General features: G+C 41.9%; 1 protein-coding gene across 1 annotated transcript in view; it reads left to right on the forward strand.

The window, feature by feature from the left end:
- Positions 1-13196: 13196 nt before the first annotated feature.
- ADCY1 (adenylate cyclase 1) overlaps positions 13197-17932 on the forward strand; it is a 348458-nt gene continuing 343722 nt past the window's right edge. The window contains exon 1 of the mRNA XM_043979268.1: positions 13197-14610. Coding sequence (XP_043835203.1) covers positions 13981-14610 — 630 coding nt within the window. The 5' untranslated portion in view covers positions 13197-13980. The remainder of the gene's footprint in view (positions 14611-17932) is intronic.

Raw genomic sequence — 17932 nt, forward strand, 5'->3', positions numbered from 1 at the left:
CTGAAGGTCTAATGCATTTATTTATAGTAACAGTAGGGCATAAACTAAATAGCATTACATGGACTTAGGCAAATCATTTAGGGTGAAAGACAACAGGAAAAGATTAAACAATGAGCCTCACCTTGGAATCCATTGGAACTATGCCTTAGTACAAGGTAGGAAGAGTATGACTAAGGGAATCCTAAGCATAATTTAAAGCTAGCTTTTACTGTCGTTGCCTGAAAGGCCAGGCTAGCTCCATCTGGAGGACTGTTGCTGAAAATAGAAGTGAAAGCATATGTGCGGTTAACTTGACCCAATTAGTTATTAACAGTTTCAGGAATTACTAGAAAAAAAATCTTATTAAATATGTTATATATAGTCAAGAGCAATTTAAAGGGTCATTAAAATTCTAAAGGAATCTAACCCTTCAGATAGATCACTTGTGCTTCTAGATGAAAAGTAAGATGGAAAAGGAACAAATGGTAGTTCTTAGATAAACTATTTGTAGGTACAGGCTTATTAGTCTGAATTTCCCATGTTCCTACTACTACTACTACTGCTACTACTACTGCTACTACTGCTACTACTACTGCTACTACTGCTACTACTACTGCTACTACTACTGCTACTGCTACTACTTCTACTGCTGTAGTTGCTGTTACATATAGCATCTAGTATTTGTAAAGCATTTAAAGATTTGCAAAGCACCTACATTGTTTCACTTGAACCCTGCCTTTTTTCATGTCCTAATTAAGAAATACCATCTTCTACAGGAAGCCTTTCTTGATTCTTCTTATTGGTATTTCTTCCTATGCCCAGCACCTAGCACATCTGGGGCACAGTACTTAGATGCTTGTTGACTAACTAATTGACATATTTTACATATATGGAAACTGAAACTCAAAAATGTTTCTGTGACTTGGTCAGGGTAACAGAGCTAGTAAACATAAAAGACGGGATTCTAACGCAGGTTTCACCCCTTTTCAAGTTCAGCACCATTCCACTATACCATGTGGTTATATGAAAAATAGCTATAATAAATAACACATTGCATTTCTAAATTATGTAAAGCCCTTTCCTCGCAATACCCTACACAGTAAGTAGTGTAATTCAATTTAATTAAAAGAATTAAAGACCTACATAAAATGTGAAAAGTTCCGTGCTATGTAGATAGAGATATAAAGAGAAAAACCAAAATAGCCCCTGTCTCCAAAGACATTATGTTCTAATGGGATACACAAAATATACCCAGGTAAAGAACTATAAGATGATTTGAAGAGGAAGAAAGAATTAGAAGGTGGAGGAACCAAGAAATACCTAAGATGAGCCTTGAAGGATGAAAAAGATTCTGGAGACAAAAATAAAGATGCAGTGCATTCTAGGTATGGGAAACAGTTTGTACAAATGTACAAAGAAAGCAATTGGAATGTTGGATTTGGGAAATAACAAGTAGTTTGGTTGGTTGGAATTTTTGTTTTGTTTTGTTTTGTTTTTTAGTGAGGCAATTGGGGTTAAGTGACTTGCCCAGGGTCACACAGCTAGTAAGTGTTAAGTGTCTGAGGCTGGATTTGAACTCAGGTACTCCTAACTCCAGGGCTGGTGCTCTATCCACTGAGCCATCTAGCTGCCCCAATTGGTTGGAATTTATAGGGCTTGAAGGGGAATGAAATGATATATGACCGGAAAGGTGGTAGGGTAGGAGAAATATCTACCAGTGTCCTCTGATATGTAGTTCTTTTCCTTCAAAGATCTTCAAGACTTACTTGGCTCAAGGAACTGAAGGCTCTTAACACAGCTTCCTGGTTCCCTGAGTACAAAAAGTCAGGATCAAAAAAAATTTTTTTTTAATTAAAAAAAATGTCAGGATCTCCTTGATGTTTGATCATTGAAGCACCATGGCCAACTTAGAGGCAGTGGAAGTTTGTTCAGCTGAATCAGTTGTGGTATCTTCACTGACTATCCTTGTTGAATATGCTTCCTCTTTTATGGCTAAATAGAGCTCCTTTTGTTTTCTGTTAGTGTGTACTACAAGTTTCTCATTTGATTATAGTCTTGAACAATATTAAACTACTAGAGGATTGGCCTAGGCAGTCCTGGTTTGACATAGCTAGGTTAAAAGAAGATTATGAAGGACCTAAAATACTATATTGAGGATTTTTTTTTCCCAGAGGCAGTTGGGAGTTATTGAAAGTCTGAGCCTTTTGATAGTCCTTTGGACCAAGTAATTTAACACCTGTGCAAAGTATGGACTGGTGAGAGGAAGGTTATAACTTTGCCAGCTGCCCTGACAACCAGACCAAAGACTATGTGCTAAGATTTTAACCCTTTCATTCCTTGAACTTCTGCTATGGGGTCCTTAGATTTGGGATTAGAGACTTCTTCACTTGACCTCCTATCTTGGGTAGACTGTAGATGTGTCACTTCACTCCCTATTCCCTAGACGTCTCACCAGCCATCTTATGAGCACTTTTGTCCCCTCCCCCTACTTCAATTCTAGAACTCTGATGAAATCAATTCTTCCATTACTCTTGGAAAAGGTTTGCCTATTTGTTCTTCCATGTAACTTTCTGGACAAAAGTCTTCCTCATGGCTACCACTCTTCTCCATCCAAGTAGAATGTAAGCTTCTTGAGGTTGGGCAGCTGGGTGGTGTAGTGAATAAAGAGCACTGGCCCTGAATTCAGGATGACCTGAGTTCAAATCTGGCCTCAGACACTTGACACTTACTAGCTGTGTGACCCTGTACAAGTCACTTAACCCTGATTGCCACAGACATCTCGGGTCATGTCTGGTCGGTCTGATGCATATCTTGCCACTGGGCCCAGATGGCTCTGGAGGAGAGAGTGAGGCTGGTGACCTTATACAGCCCTCCCTCACTTAAATCCAATTCATTGTAAGTCATGATATTACCTCCCATGCCATGGTCCTCTTTGAGAATGAAGGACAAACAACAACAATAACAACAAGCTTCTTCAGAGTAGAGACTTTCCTTGCTTTGGTATTTGTATCTCCAGTACATAATACAGTACAGAGTAAGCACTTAATAAATGTTTCTTTCCCATTCATTCATTCATCCATCCAATAATCCATTCATTTATTCATCTATCCAATCCTTCATTCATTCTAGTTGGAAGGTAAAAAGAGTCTAGATTAAATTAGCTGCCATTTTAATGGTGTGAAATATAAGAAAGGTTGCTGCAGCAAAGTAGACAGGGCTTGGCGATGTACAAAGCATTTTATAGGAAGCCTCCATGTGAATTTTCCCAGGTTGGAAATGGCAGTGCCAAAACTGTCTTCCCTTTTGTAAACTCTCCTTTAGCCGCTGATCATTTGGTATGTTTCTGCCCAGACTTTATCTTCATTTGGCATATGTCTGTATTTTAGGGTAGGGGTGGAGAAGTTGGAGAGAGAATTGGGCAGGGAAATGGCACCATTCCTTCCTTATATTTTCACAGATTACTTTGTCTGGGTCACCCCTTTTATGTAGTAATGCATATAGTATTTCCCCAAACAGTCACTGCTAGTGTGAGGGCTTGTTGAGCCCTTTTCAGGACTGCTCACCCACCTTTGGTGTTTAACTGGTCACCCACTTCTCACCTGTAGCTCCAAGAAGCCCTATCATGGGCATCACCACACCCCAGTAAAACTGTCTTGGAAGACAGGTTAAACCAGATTGAAGGTAACTGAAAGGCCTCAAACTCATCAAAGAGTTAAAGAGATGTCTATACCAACTATGTGAAGACCTCCACCCCCTTTCCTGGGCAGAATGGGTGGATGAGAACAATTTGTTCCAAAGGTCATGAAGGCAGCTGAAGCAGGCTCTTTGGAGGCTTAGAGTTTGGTCAGAGATAGATGAATCCAAGGCCATCCACTATATCCTGGGTCATTGCTAGGCATCTTGATTTTTATCCTGCTACTGGACTTCAAGGACTCACGAAGAGATGACTTTGTGCAAAAATGCCTCACTTAAATCCAATTCACAGACAAGTCAAGACATCACCCAATAATGCCATTAGTCCTCTTTGAAAAGGAAGGACAAATAACAACAACCTGGCTCCCATCAGTAGAATGTAATTGAGGGCTGGAACTGCATTATTTTTCATCTTTGTATCCTGAGCACCAAACTCAGTCCATTTCATATAATAGATGCTTAATATTTGCCTGTTGTTGTTGTTGCAAAGAAGATCTTTTAAAGAACTCAAACTGGGTATAGTAGCACATGATTGTAGCCTGCAACATGGGAGATTGGGGCTGATGGATTGCTTGAGTTGCAATAGGCTAAATAGATGGGGTGTTTTGGGAAAGTTTGTTTTATTTCATAAATTAAAAATAAAATACCTAATTTTTAAAAACACCAATACAGTGAGCCCCCAGGAGGGAGGGGCAACCAGGCTGACTAAAAAGGGGTAAATTGACCCAAGTTGGAAGCAGAGCAGGTAAAACTTCCATGCTGATTGTTAGTGAGATTGGGCTTATGAGTGGCTGCTGCTCTTCCAACCTGGGTGAGATGGGGGGAAAAAAATAGAAAAACTGGGATCAGACTTCAAAAATTATATTGTATCACATGCTGTGACCATATGTCCCAGATTTTCTGGGATGGCCCTGATTTCAGTAAAAGAAGAAAAAGTACACTTTTTAATGAGGTTTTGCAAAGGGAATATCCCTTGTTTCTCTTTTCACTTCCAACAATATCACCATGCTTATATGCTATTAGTAAAAGCCACTGCTGTGAAAGAATGCTTCCCTTTTTGGGGGGTCAAGAGGGCAAGTTGGATATATAAGAAAGTATTTTGGCTTATCAATGAGTATTTTAGGTTTATGTCTTTTTTCATTGTAATAGAATATGGGTCCCCTCTCCCACGTCTTCAGAAATAGAAAATAACTCATTCCTATATTCAAATAGTTTTCTTGTGTCTTGAGTGCCATTTTTAGTTAAACAAAAATGAAAACCTGTCATTAAAATGATAGAAAATACAGCAACTATTTTCTCCTTTTAAATTTAGACATATACCTACATCTGAATGTCAGAGTAGTGTGAATCAAATTTTGAGAACAGCATATGAGTAAATATTGCGAGTTATTGTGCTAGGTAGGATAGCTAGATGGCATAGTGAATAGAGTGCTGGGCCTGGAGTCAGGAACACCTGAGTTCAATTGTGGCTTCAGACACTTAGTGGCTGTGTAACCCTGGGTAAGTCACTTAACACTGTCTGCCTCTGTTCTTCATCTGTAAAAATGAGCTGAAGAAGGAAATGGCAAACCACTCTAGTATCTTTGCCAAGAAAACCCCAAATGTGGTCTCAAATAATAGGAGATGACTGAAAAATGATGAAACAATAATTCTACTAGGTAGTCAAAAACAACTTTGGTAAGCAAAATATTTCCTTCTTTTATGACTTAAGTGACATTGATTATCAACAAGTCATCAAAATCATTGCTGTAATTACATCTTTTGAAAAATCTTGTGTGATTTAAAAATGCATGTGAAATACTGTATTTGGGGAATTTAATGTGATATTTTGCTTAAACAAATTAAATATATCTATTATAGTCAACAAATAAAAACAGTATAATTTTACATTTTCTACACCACAGGTTTTTAATCTGGGATCCACGGACTTCTAAGAAATATTTGGAATCAATTTTAGGGAATCCATGAACTTGAATGTGGAAAACAAATTACATCTTTATTTTCACTAAGCACTAATTGAATTGTAGCATTTATTTCAACTACGAATTAGAAAAAAAATATTCTGAGAACAGGTCTATAGGTTTTACTTCCTATAAACCTTTCAGGCAATTATGTGACTTTAAATGTGGTTTTACTGTGGAATATTATTTATGAAAGACTGGTTGTTTCCTTCTCATACATGAGTGAAAGATACTCACTATGCATTTTATATTATCATAATAAAAATTTGTAGAGATGAAAAATAGTCATATGGATCACTAGCCAGGGAAGATATTTCAATTAAAAACCTGGTGATGAAAAGAACATGGATTTAAAAAATTTTAACAATGGTACTGGAGATACAAATGTGAGTGAATATATATACTCATTAGCATTGTATATAAATAAAATAAACTTATCTAGAAAATGCATGTAAAAGTTCCCTTCACTTTACCTATACCAACTATTCCAGATAATTTTTAAATTTAAAAATAATAACTGTTTGTTATATTGTTGGAACAATCTATGTACTTAATGGAACAATCTATGTACTTAATGTATTGTTGGAACAATCTATGTACTTTTATTCTTTACCATGAAGACAATACATAAATGTTATATCCAAAAAAAAAAAACCTCTGAGAAATCAAAATATTTCTATATTTTTGGTACTTATGAACCACCTTCATATCACTATATTATTGTCTTTTTACTTATCTAACTATTGAAAAGAGCTATTAGAAATTTTGCTGAGCTGAGTGATCCTGGGCAAGTCACTTAATCACTTTGTGCCTCAGTTTCCTCATCTAGAAAATAGTTATAATAATAATAGCAGATTATCTCACAGGGTTTTTGTGAGGATCAAAAGAGTTAACATATATAAAGTGTTTAACAAACCTTAAATGCTATATAAGGGCTATTATTACTATAGTTAATAAAGTCTATGTGCATATATACATACACACACAGTGAATTTGGAATATGTATGTGTGTGTGTGTGTGTGTGTATAAAAGTCCTTTTCAGCACCCTCTACATTTAGAACCCTAAGGCAATTCTCTAGTTATTCCATCCTCATTTTGGTTCTGCTGATTTTATTCTTTGCTAATCTTCACTTGAACATCTCTTGGTTATATAATTCTTTAATGAGCTTCTAGGGAGACAGTGTGGTCTAATAGAGCTTTGGAATTTGGCTTTAGAATCAGAGGAATCACTTCGTACCTCTGTGAAAGTCCCTGGGACTCATGTATAAATGGTTAGACTAAATAACCTCTAAGGTCTCCTTGAACTCTGAATCTATGATTCTAATTTTTTTTTTAATTCAATGAATCTGACCACTTGAAGAGTTCAACTTATTTTTTCATTATGATAAAAAGCAGTGTGGTAGAGTGTATTAGCCATGGGGCCCCCTCTCCTACAAAGGACTCTAGCTCTGGACTCTTAAGAGAGAAAATCACGCTTTTATTACATGTCCTGGGTCATAATGTCACTACCTCAATGTAGAACTCTGAAAAAACTTCTATACATTGAAGCCTGGGTATGACTCATATCTATGGTGTCCCTTGTAAAGGATTGAATGCACCTTATAAAAAAGGCACTTACTATACAAGGTAGTGTATCAGGCATAGGATATCTGTATATTTCCTCTACCACAAAATAGGTTTAAAACATAAAAGTCTGATAAATTTGCTTTCACAAATGCCTAACCATGAATCAAGAATCTACTACCTCAATTATACTCTCTTGGGAGATAGAGTCATGAAAGATGGAAGACTTGTGGAGTGTCTAAACAGATACTTCACCTTCAAATTGGATCTGTCTCTCTGAGTAATACACAAAGTCCCAATCTTTTGACCATCAAGAAGTAGCTTAGATTTTTATGGTTTCTTCAGCTGTAGCAACCTCCTGGAAGTGATCTTCTCCTAGAAGAAACATGTAGTTGCCCCACCTCCCTAAGGGAAGTCAACCCTGACTCAAGAATTTGAAATCTTTTGGACTAACAAGGTAGCCAATGGAATTGGAAACATCCATCTCTCTGGATTGTTGTTTGGTGGCCTGTGTTCAGGGAGGGAGAAACAAAGCACAAGAGTCAGTTAGGGATCTGTGGAAATTTATTTTGATTTGGGAACCCTACCTTAGGCTGAGATCAGAAAGCCTTAGGCCCTCAGGGTCTCTTCTGTGTGGGACTTGCTGGTGCCCCTCCCCCTCTGCTTCAGCTGAGCCAGAAAGCCCCATGGGCTGTGCAAGATACCAGGTCAGACAGCTGGGGGGAAGAAGCCCCCAGCTCCCTCTGCCCTGAGCAGAGGTATCTGAGAGATGCTGGGCTCTGGTGTGGCCTGTGCTGGGGGCTGTCCTGGGGCACATGAGGCTCGAGTGCAGCCCCCCCCCCCCACCAGCTGCAGCCCTGGCTGGCAGATTAGCTCAGTCTGTGGGGGCGCAGGAAGCCCTGAGATTTGAGTGGAGAGAAGAAAAGGTATATATAGAACTGGGGGTTAGACTCAGGGGAGCGGAGAAGGACGGCGGGGTTCGGACGGACGAGACGGAGAAGAGGTCAAGTGGCAGCTGACAAGATTAGAAAGGTTGGAGCTCGGCAGACTAGAGACCTGGCTGCAAGTATGCAGGAGAAGACGAGAAGGACTAGGAGCAGGGAAAAGAGAGGCCAAAGGGCAGACTGACGGAGCAGACGGACAGAAGGTTGGTGAGAAAGAAACACAGGGGTTCAGGGTGGCAGTAAGGAGAGGAAAGTTAGAAGCAGGGGGATTTACAAAGTGACAGGGTACAGGCAGAGTTAGTGAAAGTAGCTGAGCAAGTGAAAATACCCTGAGGCAAGAGGCAGCTAAGGTCCTTATTATATTAAAGAAGTTCAAAGAGACACAGTGGAAAGAGACCACAGGAAAGCAGTCAGGTTGTACATTTTATTTCCCTGTATTCTTAATTTTAAAAAGTATCTCATAAATAAACTCTGCTTTAATTATTTAGGTAAGAGGCTTCTTAATATTTTGCTTATCAATTTGAGAGTGGAGCAGTGTGGTGGAACTTTATAAATGGCCCACATTAAATTAAACGCAGTCAGATAGCCAAACAGTCAAAGGTCCCCAGATTAATCCTCCAGTCAGATTAGCCCCCCAAATTAGGCCTAGTCATCAAAATATTTTCACAGATCTGAGGGTCCATCTTGGCTAGACATATTGTTTGCCATTGCCATAAACACACTGAGAACCACTATGGCCACTGCAGTGGGACAGGAGTTGGGTATGATAGAGGGTCATGGAGATGCAAGGATCTCTTGCTAGAGATCCAAGGGAGTGTTGACCTACATGTGTCCCCCAAAAAGCACTGATCCACCCAGATGAGTTAGAGATTTTCCATACCTTTTCTGCTCTGGTAAGGGCATGGCTATTTCTTACTTGGTTGCCAATTATCTTCAACATGGGCCCCACTCATGGGAATACAACCAGGAGATATTGGTTACCCATACTCTCTATCAAGGGACGAGAGCATGTAACTGGATGTGAAGGGCCAGACCTCAGGTTCTTGCCTATTTGAAGTACAAGAGAACAGGGTGGCTCCCCTCATTACATCTCTATCAGTGGCTAGAACACAGGATTAGAAATTAGTAGATCTGGATTCCAGTCCTGACTCTACCATTTAATGATCTGTATAAAACTGGGCAAAGCATTTATTGCCCTATTTGCACATCCTGCAACATGCAGTATACCTTTCCTCTCCTTAAAGTGTTAAGGGCTAAAATTCTAGCTAGTCTGTCTAAAATATCTAATGAGTGGTTGCCAATAAATTATAAGCTTTAGCAAGAGTTAGACTTTTAAGCATTTATTAAGGAGAATAAGAATTTGGTAAAGAGAGAGAAAGGCCTAGATTCCTATCTATTAAAGGGAGAGCACATTTCTAGCTCCACTCTCCTCCAGAGTCCAAAGGAAAGAGAGTGAGACTGAGTGCCAGTCTCTTCCTTCCTCCTCCCACTAGCCCTCATCACTTCCTGACGCAGAAGAAAAGACTCCTGGTCTTGCCCTCAAAGGCCTTCCCTTCATGGGCAGAACTCTTCTACAGTAAGTCTCCAGCAGGTGTCGTCATTCCAATCGTTACAAAAGAAATAAACAACATCAATCACAACAATATAGTAACACTTTTTGGGGGGGGAGGGGGGTCAGGGCAATAAGGATTAAGTGACTTGCCCAGGGTCACACAGCTAATAAGTGTCAAGTGTCTTCGTGCAGATTTGAACTCAGGTCCTCCTGAATCCAGGGCTGGTGCTTTATCCATTGCTCCACCTAGCTGTCCCCTAGTAACACATTTTTTAAAAATAACAAAAATTACAAAATGTTTCAGTACTCTCTGCCTGTCAAAAAACACACACAAAAAAATAGAGCATCCATAAAATTATCCAAAAATAGTCAAAGTCTTTCTTTAAGACCACCCCACAAGTGAACTATACAGAGCCCATCACTTTAAATTCATCATAATCTCTATGGACCATATAGCTGCAGAGGGCTAAAGGTCCATTCTGTTTCTCCTGTAGTAAGAACTCACATTTCTATAGCACCTTATGTGAAGCATTTTCTTCACAGCAGTCTTGTGAAAAAGAGGGTGCTAGTATTATTACGCTGATTTTTTTTTGACAAATAAAAGGATCAAAGATTTATAACTGAAGGCAGACTTAGAAGTCATCTGGTGAGTCCAACAACCTTATTTATACACATGAGTAAACTGAGTCCCAGAGAGGTTGTGACTAGTCCCTGATAATAGCTTATCAATGTCTGATATGGGTTTTCAACCAAATTTTCCTGACTCTAGTTCCATTACTCTCCCCAATGGGCCATAATGGCTCCTGGTGAGTAATTGTATGAACAATTTTTCATTAAATTTATTCTTATCCAGTACTTCTCTATTCAAAGAAAATTTTTTGATAAGATTACAGATAATTAAACTAACAATTCACCAGTCAAAAAGACAGTCCTATAGCTTATTCACAGCAAAAAGTTCAGAATAACTAGATTGATACATTTAGTTCAATTCAAAAGATTTAATAACTGAAACAAATCTCTAAGGCTAAGATGTATTTATGGATTATACTGTTATTACTTTAATTTATTAAAGGAAACATACAGCCTTGTTTATTCAAGTTGATAAGGGTTTATGATGTCCTAACTCTTCTAAATTTATGTGCCCAGATTACACTGCTTATTGATTTTTTTTAAGCAAAAGAAACATGTATGTTATAGTTACAAGAAGTGAGCCAAATTTAATTGTTGTTGCCGGCAATGCATGCCATAATGCGATTAACAATGATATTAGTGCTTTTATATTTGTTTAATCTTTGATAGCAAGAACAGATGGTTTCCCCAGCAAAGCAGAACACACTTGTGATCACGTATAGGGTGTTTGTTTTTTACTCTTAAGGGTTGTTGTTATTCAACATTTACTGACTGCAGGCACTGGGTGTGTATTCTCCTGGACAGAGAATCCAACAAATGTAAAATCTTAATTGTTGTATGTAATTGCAGTCTAAATGCTTTGTACTTTACTGGAGAAGAACCAAATAGTCCAAAATGAATTGGCAAGTTTTTTCTGGCTTTCACCCTGAACCCACAAAAGCCATATTTGCCAAATTTCAGATGTCCAAATCTGGACAGCTATTGTTTACTTACAATACTTTTTGATTCAAGACCTTCAAAGAGACAGCACACTCCTGGAGGGCAGGAATTATTACATTTTTATTTTTGTATCTCCAGGCCCAGGGTTTTGGATATAGTATAGACAATACATTTTTGTATTTATTTATTTGGGGGGGGGGCAGAGCAATGGGGGTTAAGTGACTTGCCTAGGGTCACACAACTAGTAAGTGTCAAGTGTCTGAGGCCAGATTTGAACTCAGGTCCTCCTGAATCCAGGGCTCATGCTTTATCCACTGCTCCACCTAGCTGCCCCTGACAATACATTTTTGATTGAATTAAAGGCATAATTATACTTAGCAAAATCCAACTGAAGCACTTAACCCTGTCTTATGTATAAGACCTCTGGAGTGAAGGGGGAATAAATATTGAGAGCAGAGATTTTATATATACATACACATATGTACTTCTGTATATATGTAAATATACATACATACCTATTATATGTAGTCTTTGTATCTCTAGTTTCTCAATTACTGCCCTACACATGATAAAGTACTTGCTGAACATTTGTTGAATTAAATTGGAATAAAATATACGGCTTTTTATGGGGGGGGAGGCACATTAATTTGTACAGACCTTTTTCATCTTTGTGTTTTAAATATGTTTGGATGTTTTTCAGCTTTGCTTTTACAAAAACAATTAGGATAGAGTAATGTGTTTTCTGATCTAATAAGAGAATGTATTCATGACATGAAATAATAAGTATTCTTCCTTATTGTTAACATTTAAGGATGGATGTACATAAAATTAGACCATGAAAAAATAACTTTGTATGCAGCCAAGACCTTAATGAGATTTAGGTAGTCTCTTCTCCCAGAAAGAGTAAGTGCAATCTACCTCGAGTCTTTCAACCCTATAATCACCAACCTGGCCATTAAATAAAGCCACTGTTAAGGCATAATTTATGTTGGCTTTTCTTTTAGGGGACATGGTGTCTTTTGGAAGACTAATTTGTCCCCCCTATTCAAATAATCATCTTTTTGATCTGCCAGCTAAGTACTGAGGTCTAAGAAGCTAGGGAATGTGTGGAGGGAAAGAACCCTGTAGTGTGTGGAATTAATTTTAATATTTTCAGCGATTACATGGAGCATCTCCTTCGTTTCTTTCTTAGGGCCAATGGAGGGACACTTCATGTACCCCACCTACCACTGGTATCCACTATGTAACCTGTTCTCTAGGACTTAGCTAGTCTGGCTTCTTTCGGCCCCCATAAGTTATCACACTCAAGATTTTTTTTGCATTCGTCCTCTCTTTTGGATATCCTTCGGACCCACGAGTTTAATTTTTGTTGCTTCACAGAGAAGAGGCACTACAACAACTTCCCCTCTCTCTTACAGAGTTCTTGTTTGGGGAGACCTTGTCCCCCTCACCCTTGAAAAGTCTGATTTACTATATTCTGTCTTTTCCTTTCTCTGCTCCTCATTCTCCCTGCATTTCCCTCACTCGTCCTAGGTTTAATCCTTTAGGTGAACTAGGAAAAGCATTTTCTTTTCATAGTCCCCTCCACTCCCTTCCCACCCCCTACTAACCACTTGCACCACTCTGATTTCCGCCTCCCCTCTCAGTCCAGGGAAATGAAATTCCTTGAAGGTCTAGCTTCCTCAGTAAATGAAGCTGGTTTGACTGGGGTTGGGGGAGGGAGCTAGTTTTTGCATTGCCCTGATCTGAAGGGATGGCTTTAAAGACCCGCACCAGGCAAGGCGCATTTGACTGGCTTCCTCCCTTTTATTGGTATGAGACGCACAAGACTATTTACAGTAGGCGCAGAGCTGCTCCATTGGTGTAAGTGCTAAGTGGAAAGCAAGGCAGCTGTAGAATGGGGTAGGGGGTGGGGGGGACAGCCCGGTATGTATAGTTGGGAGTAGGTGAGGGAGGAGGCAGAGGAGGAGAAGGAGGAGGGGATGGAGACAGGAGCCTAAAACGGACTCCAGCGTGGTCCTGTTGTCAGATCTATGTTTTCTTCTTGTCAATCTGCTCGGATTGGGGAGACGTGTCTGGGTTCTCAAGCAGCCAGTGCGCAGGCGCAGGCCAGTCGGCGCCCCAGAGAAATGCTCTTGAACGTAGGAAGGAAGGGGATCACCCTGTCTCCCTGCTTCCCTCTCCCTAGCTCCTTTCCTCTGTCCTCTTCCTCCTCCTCCTCTTCCTCTCCCCGCTTCTTCCTGGTCCTCGCTCCTCCCGCTGTCCGTTTCTCAGTCCTCGCCCTCTTTGCCTTCCTAACGCTCAGACTTTAGCCTTGCCACCGTTAGCGCGCAGCCCGCTGCCCGGAATGCTCCCGGACGCGCTCCCCTTCCTCCGCAAGGATAGGAGAGCAGAGGAGAGGAGAGGATAGGGGGCAGGCTAGGCTAGCTCCGCCTGAGCTACCCCATCTCTTGCCTCTGCATGACTTTTTTTCCGTCTGGCTTTGCTCGATTCCGGCTCTTTGGATGGTGTTGGGGATCACCGGGAGCTTATTATCCTTTGAGTCCCGGGGAGATAAGGGGTGACTCGGTAGCCCTGGTGCTTGACTCTTGGAGAGGCAGAGGCAGAGGCGGCGGCTGTGGCAGCGGCTCCTAGCTCGGAGGCGCCCTCGGAGCCCCTCTATGAGCTGGAGAGGAGCGAGGGAGGAGGGGCCCTCGGAGCATCTCTTCCCTGGGGTTTATGCATGGCACTGACATGGAGGAAACACCGTTTCGGAAAGTCAAAACGAAGAGGAGGAAGTGTCCGCCCTGCGGCTGCGCCCCCCCGGGGGGCTCCCCGGTGCTTCTGGAGGCCATCGCGTGCGAGGACGAGTTCGATTGCAAGGAGCTCGAGTCCCTTTTCCGGAATTACAACCTGAAACTGGAGCAGACCTCCACGCTCAAGGCGCTAGCCGTGCTCATCGTCCTGACGGGCACCCTGGCCCTGGGGGAGCTCATGTCCGGCCCCAGCCTGACCATCTCCAAGGGTTCACACCCTGTGCATTGCATCATTTTCCTCTCCCTCTTCATCGTTACCAATGTCAAGTACCTACAGGTCACCCAGCTCCAGCAAATTGTCAAACTCACACTGCTGTTCAGTTTCACCTTCGCCTTCCTCTGCTGCCCTTTTTCGCTGGGGGCCTACGGCATCGAACCTCCCACCTCCCCAGAGGAGGGAATGTGGCAACTCATGCTGGTCACCTTCGTTTCCTATTCTCTGCTGCCTGTGCGGAGCCTGCTGGCCATCATCTTTGGGATAGTAGTGTCCGTCTCCCACCTCATCGTCACTGCCACTTCAGTGACTGCCAAAAGACACCGACTCTGGAGGACGGTGAGTGCATGGCTCCCTAAGTTCCCCCGACCCCTACTTTCCACCTTTTCCCCCCAATTCTTCCTTCCCTCTCCTCTCCCCTTTCTTCCCAGTCATTGGAAGGGAAGAGACACCCTGAGTCCTACTGTAGGGTAGGAGAGAAAGGAGCCTTCTGTGGGGACCGGATAGTGTGTGTGTGTGTGTGTGTGTGTGTGTGTGTGTGTGTGTGTGTGTGTGTGTGTGTGTGTGTGGACTCAGGACCAGAGACTCGTGCGCGCGTGTGTACACACATCAAGGGGAGGCGGTAAAGGAGAGTGACTATGTGTGTAAGTGTGTAGGTGTGTTCCTAGAGGCTTCCCACCAGCCCTGGATCGGTCGCGTGTCTGCCCGCGCGGCAGCTCTAGGACGTGTGTACCTGTGCGCCTACCCTTTGCAGCTGGATTCCAGTCTGGCTGCTGCGCGTCTACGTTGAAGGCGACTTTAGAGAGAGCGCAGGCTACTCTAGGCTTGAGGAGGTTGGGTACCTGGCTCCACCAGCGAGCAGACAGGATGCATGGAATCAGAGACCTTAGAAGTTTAGCAAGAAGCCCACAAAGCCCACGGATCCTACTTTGCCGTGACAGGTCAGGGGATCCAGGATTGGCGAGTTTTAGCAGGCTAACCTCCCAGAAGGGAAATATACGGGGAAAATGGGCTAGGTGAGGTCATGAGAGCTGGAGGGAGGAGGGGGCTCCCAGAGGAGTCTAGGGGGATTGTTGAGCCAGCGAAACTCCGAAAACCTGGTCCAGGGATCTCAGGATCTGAGTTTTGGACCTGGAAGGAACCTTAGAGGTCATTTAGTGCAAAACCTCATATATTTACACATCAAGAAACTGAGGCCTCGAGCGGCAAAGTGAATTTCTGGGAGATGTCTTTGCCCTATTCTTCGTTTCCCAGCATTTCTTTCCTCTAGCTCAGTTGTACTTATTCCCGCATCCTTCTGGCTTCACGCAGTTCGGAGCCCGCAACTGAGCACGGCTTCCAACTTTCCACCTGCCCAAGAACGCGAGAAATGTTTCCTTAGCTCTGCAGCATCCCAGGGACCGGGCCCAGCTCGGCGATGGCCGCTGCTGCTGGGGTAACCTCCACCACAAACTCCTTTCCCCTTAACCCCAGGAGCTGCTATTTATAGCTCTAAGGGACTTTCTCCAGTGCCTGGAGCAAGGCTGTGTGTGTGTGTGTGTGTCTGTCTGTCTGTCTGTCTGTCTGTCTGTCTGTCTGTCTGTCTGTCTGTCTGGGCTGGGGGCCTAAGGACAGGGGAAGCGGATGAAGAGCGTGTATACCTGTTTGCCTGTCTACAACCAGACGCCAAATGTGTTTTGGACTGCGTTACACCCTCCACAACTCCCTGAGCAGCAGCTTCGATTTCTGTTGGGCATGCTCCGAACTTGAGAAAAATGAGGGGCTTTTAAAAGGGGCCGCGTGGAGAGTGGGGAGGGGGCAGGAATGGAAAAGGTCTGAATCTTTTAAGGACAAATATGATGCTCTAGGAGGGAATCTCTCTCTGCGACGTCCGAAAAGAGTAAAATAAGAGTAATCAAGGGCCGGGAGATGGATTTCGCGGGTTATTGGCACCGCTTTCCCCAGCGGGTTTGCTTGAGCGCTTCCAAACGAGTGGGTCGCAGTCGTCCAGGCGAGAACTAGCCAAGTGGCTGACACCGAGGCACTAGTTCAGACCTAGGGCATATAGCACACACTCGCATGCAGGCTTCAGCTCAACACATTCACTACAATTAACCTGGGAATCACAGCTGCAAAGACTTGCCTAGTAAGGATTATTCTTGGGCACACAGCCCTGAGCGAGGGCCGAAATACGGTTTTCTGGTGGGGGCAGGGAGGAAAAGGAAGGGATAATCTGAGCTTTATGATGCACCCTAATAAGCCAATGGTCTATTTTTAAGTGCTCGGTTAGCATTTGCCTTTTAAAACACCAGGGACACCATATGTGGAAAATGAAAATGCTTTTCCTCCCTTTCTAAGAAAGAAAGTGTCTCTATTTAATTCGGCGTCCCCTTTACAGCATCAAAGATTCCTAAAGAAGGAAGAGATAGGGTTAACAAATTTATCTCTGGTGAGAAGACAAACATTCCCTAAATGGCACGCCCAGGACCTTTGGTGTCTTTGATACGGGTGAAAACAACCAAAAGCTATGGGTGATAAAGCAGGCTGGTGTAATATGAAAATATCATTGAATAGGAAACCAAAAGGTCTGGGTTTTACTCCCAGCTGTGCTGCTGACTCGCTTTTTGACTGTCCCTTAACCTCTTTGCAACCCAGTGACTCGAATGGAGTATCTCTCAGGTTCCGTCTTCTTTTGGAATTCTGTTTTTGGTGATAAAACCCATTCCTTCTTGTTCATTTACAGTCACATCAAGGTCCAACCTACCAGATCTGTGAATAGTAGCTGATCCCAGGTTTCAAAGCCTTCTAAATCATCTGGTAGTTATCTCCACTCATGCTTCCTTCCCCCTCCCCAAATGCCTTTTTTTTTTTTTTTGAGAGAGAGAGAGAGAGAGAGAGAGAGAGAGAGAGAGAGAGAGAGAGAGAGAGAGAGAGAGAGAGAGAGAGAGAGAAATGGCCTACTTGCAAAGACTGCTAACTTGATAGTGTAGAGGAACTAAAATGTCAGTGAACTCTATTTCTGAAGTTGAACAGAAATGCAGTTTACTTGTCTATGTAAGGGTTAAATATTTGTGAGAGTTAAAGTGAACATTTGCATGCATATAGTGTCCCTCTAGGGCAGAGCTCTATATTGAGTGAGCTCATAGAATAAACAGATACTGCTCTACAATGTTGTTTTGGGTGGTAGATAATGGCAAGATACTTTCAGTGCAATTCGTATTTATTTTTGTCAAATGCAATGCATAATTAGAACAATTATTAATATGGCTTGTTTATTAGATCTTAAAATTGTCTTTCAATAGGCTTCGTGTAGAAAACATCACAATAAAAGTATAAAAGTTTCTATCACCACTGGATAGCTTTCATTTAAAAAACAAAACAAAACACACACACACACACACACACACACACACACAAACTGCTTTATTTGTTAGATTTTCATTTATTCCTTTCCTTAATTTTTGGGTTTCCAAAGTGGGGGGAAGGATGATGTTCAATTTAATTATTCTTAATTAGCTATGTAAACCTTGTACACTTGAGATGAGAGAATGTCCATTAGTATGAAAGAATATGATGATTGAGATGTAAAATTAGCACAACTGCAAATAACTGTACTCCCTCTTGCTGTTTTCTGTCCCCCTCCTATTTCTTTGTGTAATTTAAACATCTGGAGTCATTAACT

This window comes from Dromiciops gliroides, chromosome 1, assembly GCF_019393635.1.
Source record: "Dromiciops gliroides isolate mDroGli1 chromosome 1, mDroGli1.pri, whole genome shotgun sequence".
NCBI classification, from domain to species: Eukaryota; Metazoa; Chordata; class Mammalia; order Microbiotheria; family Microbiotheriidae; genus Dromiciops; species Dromiciops gliroides.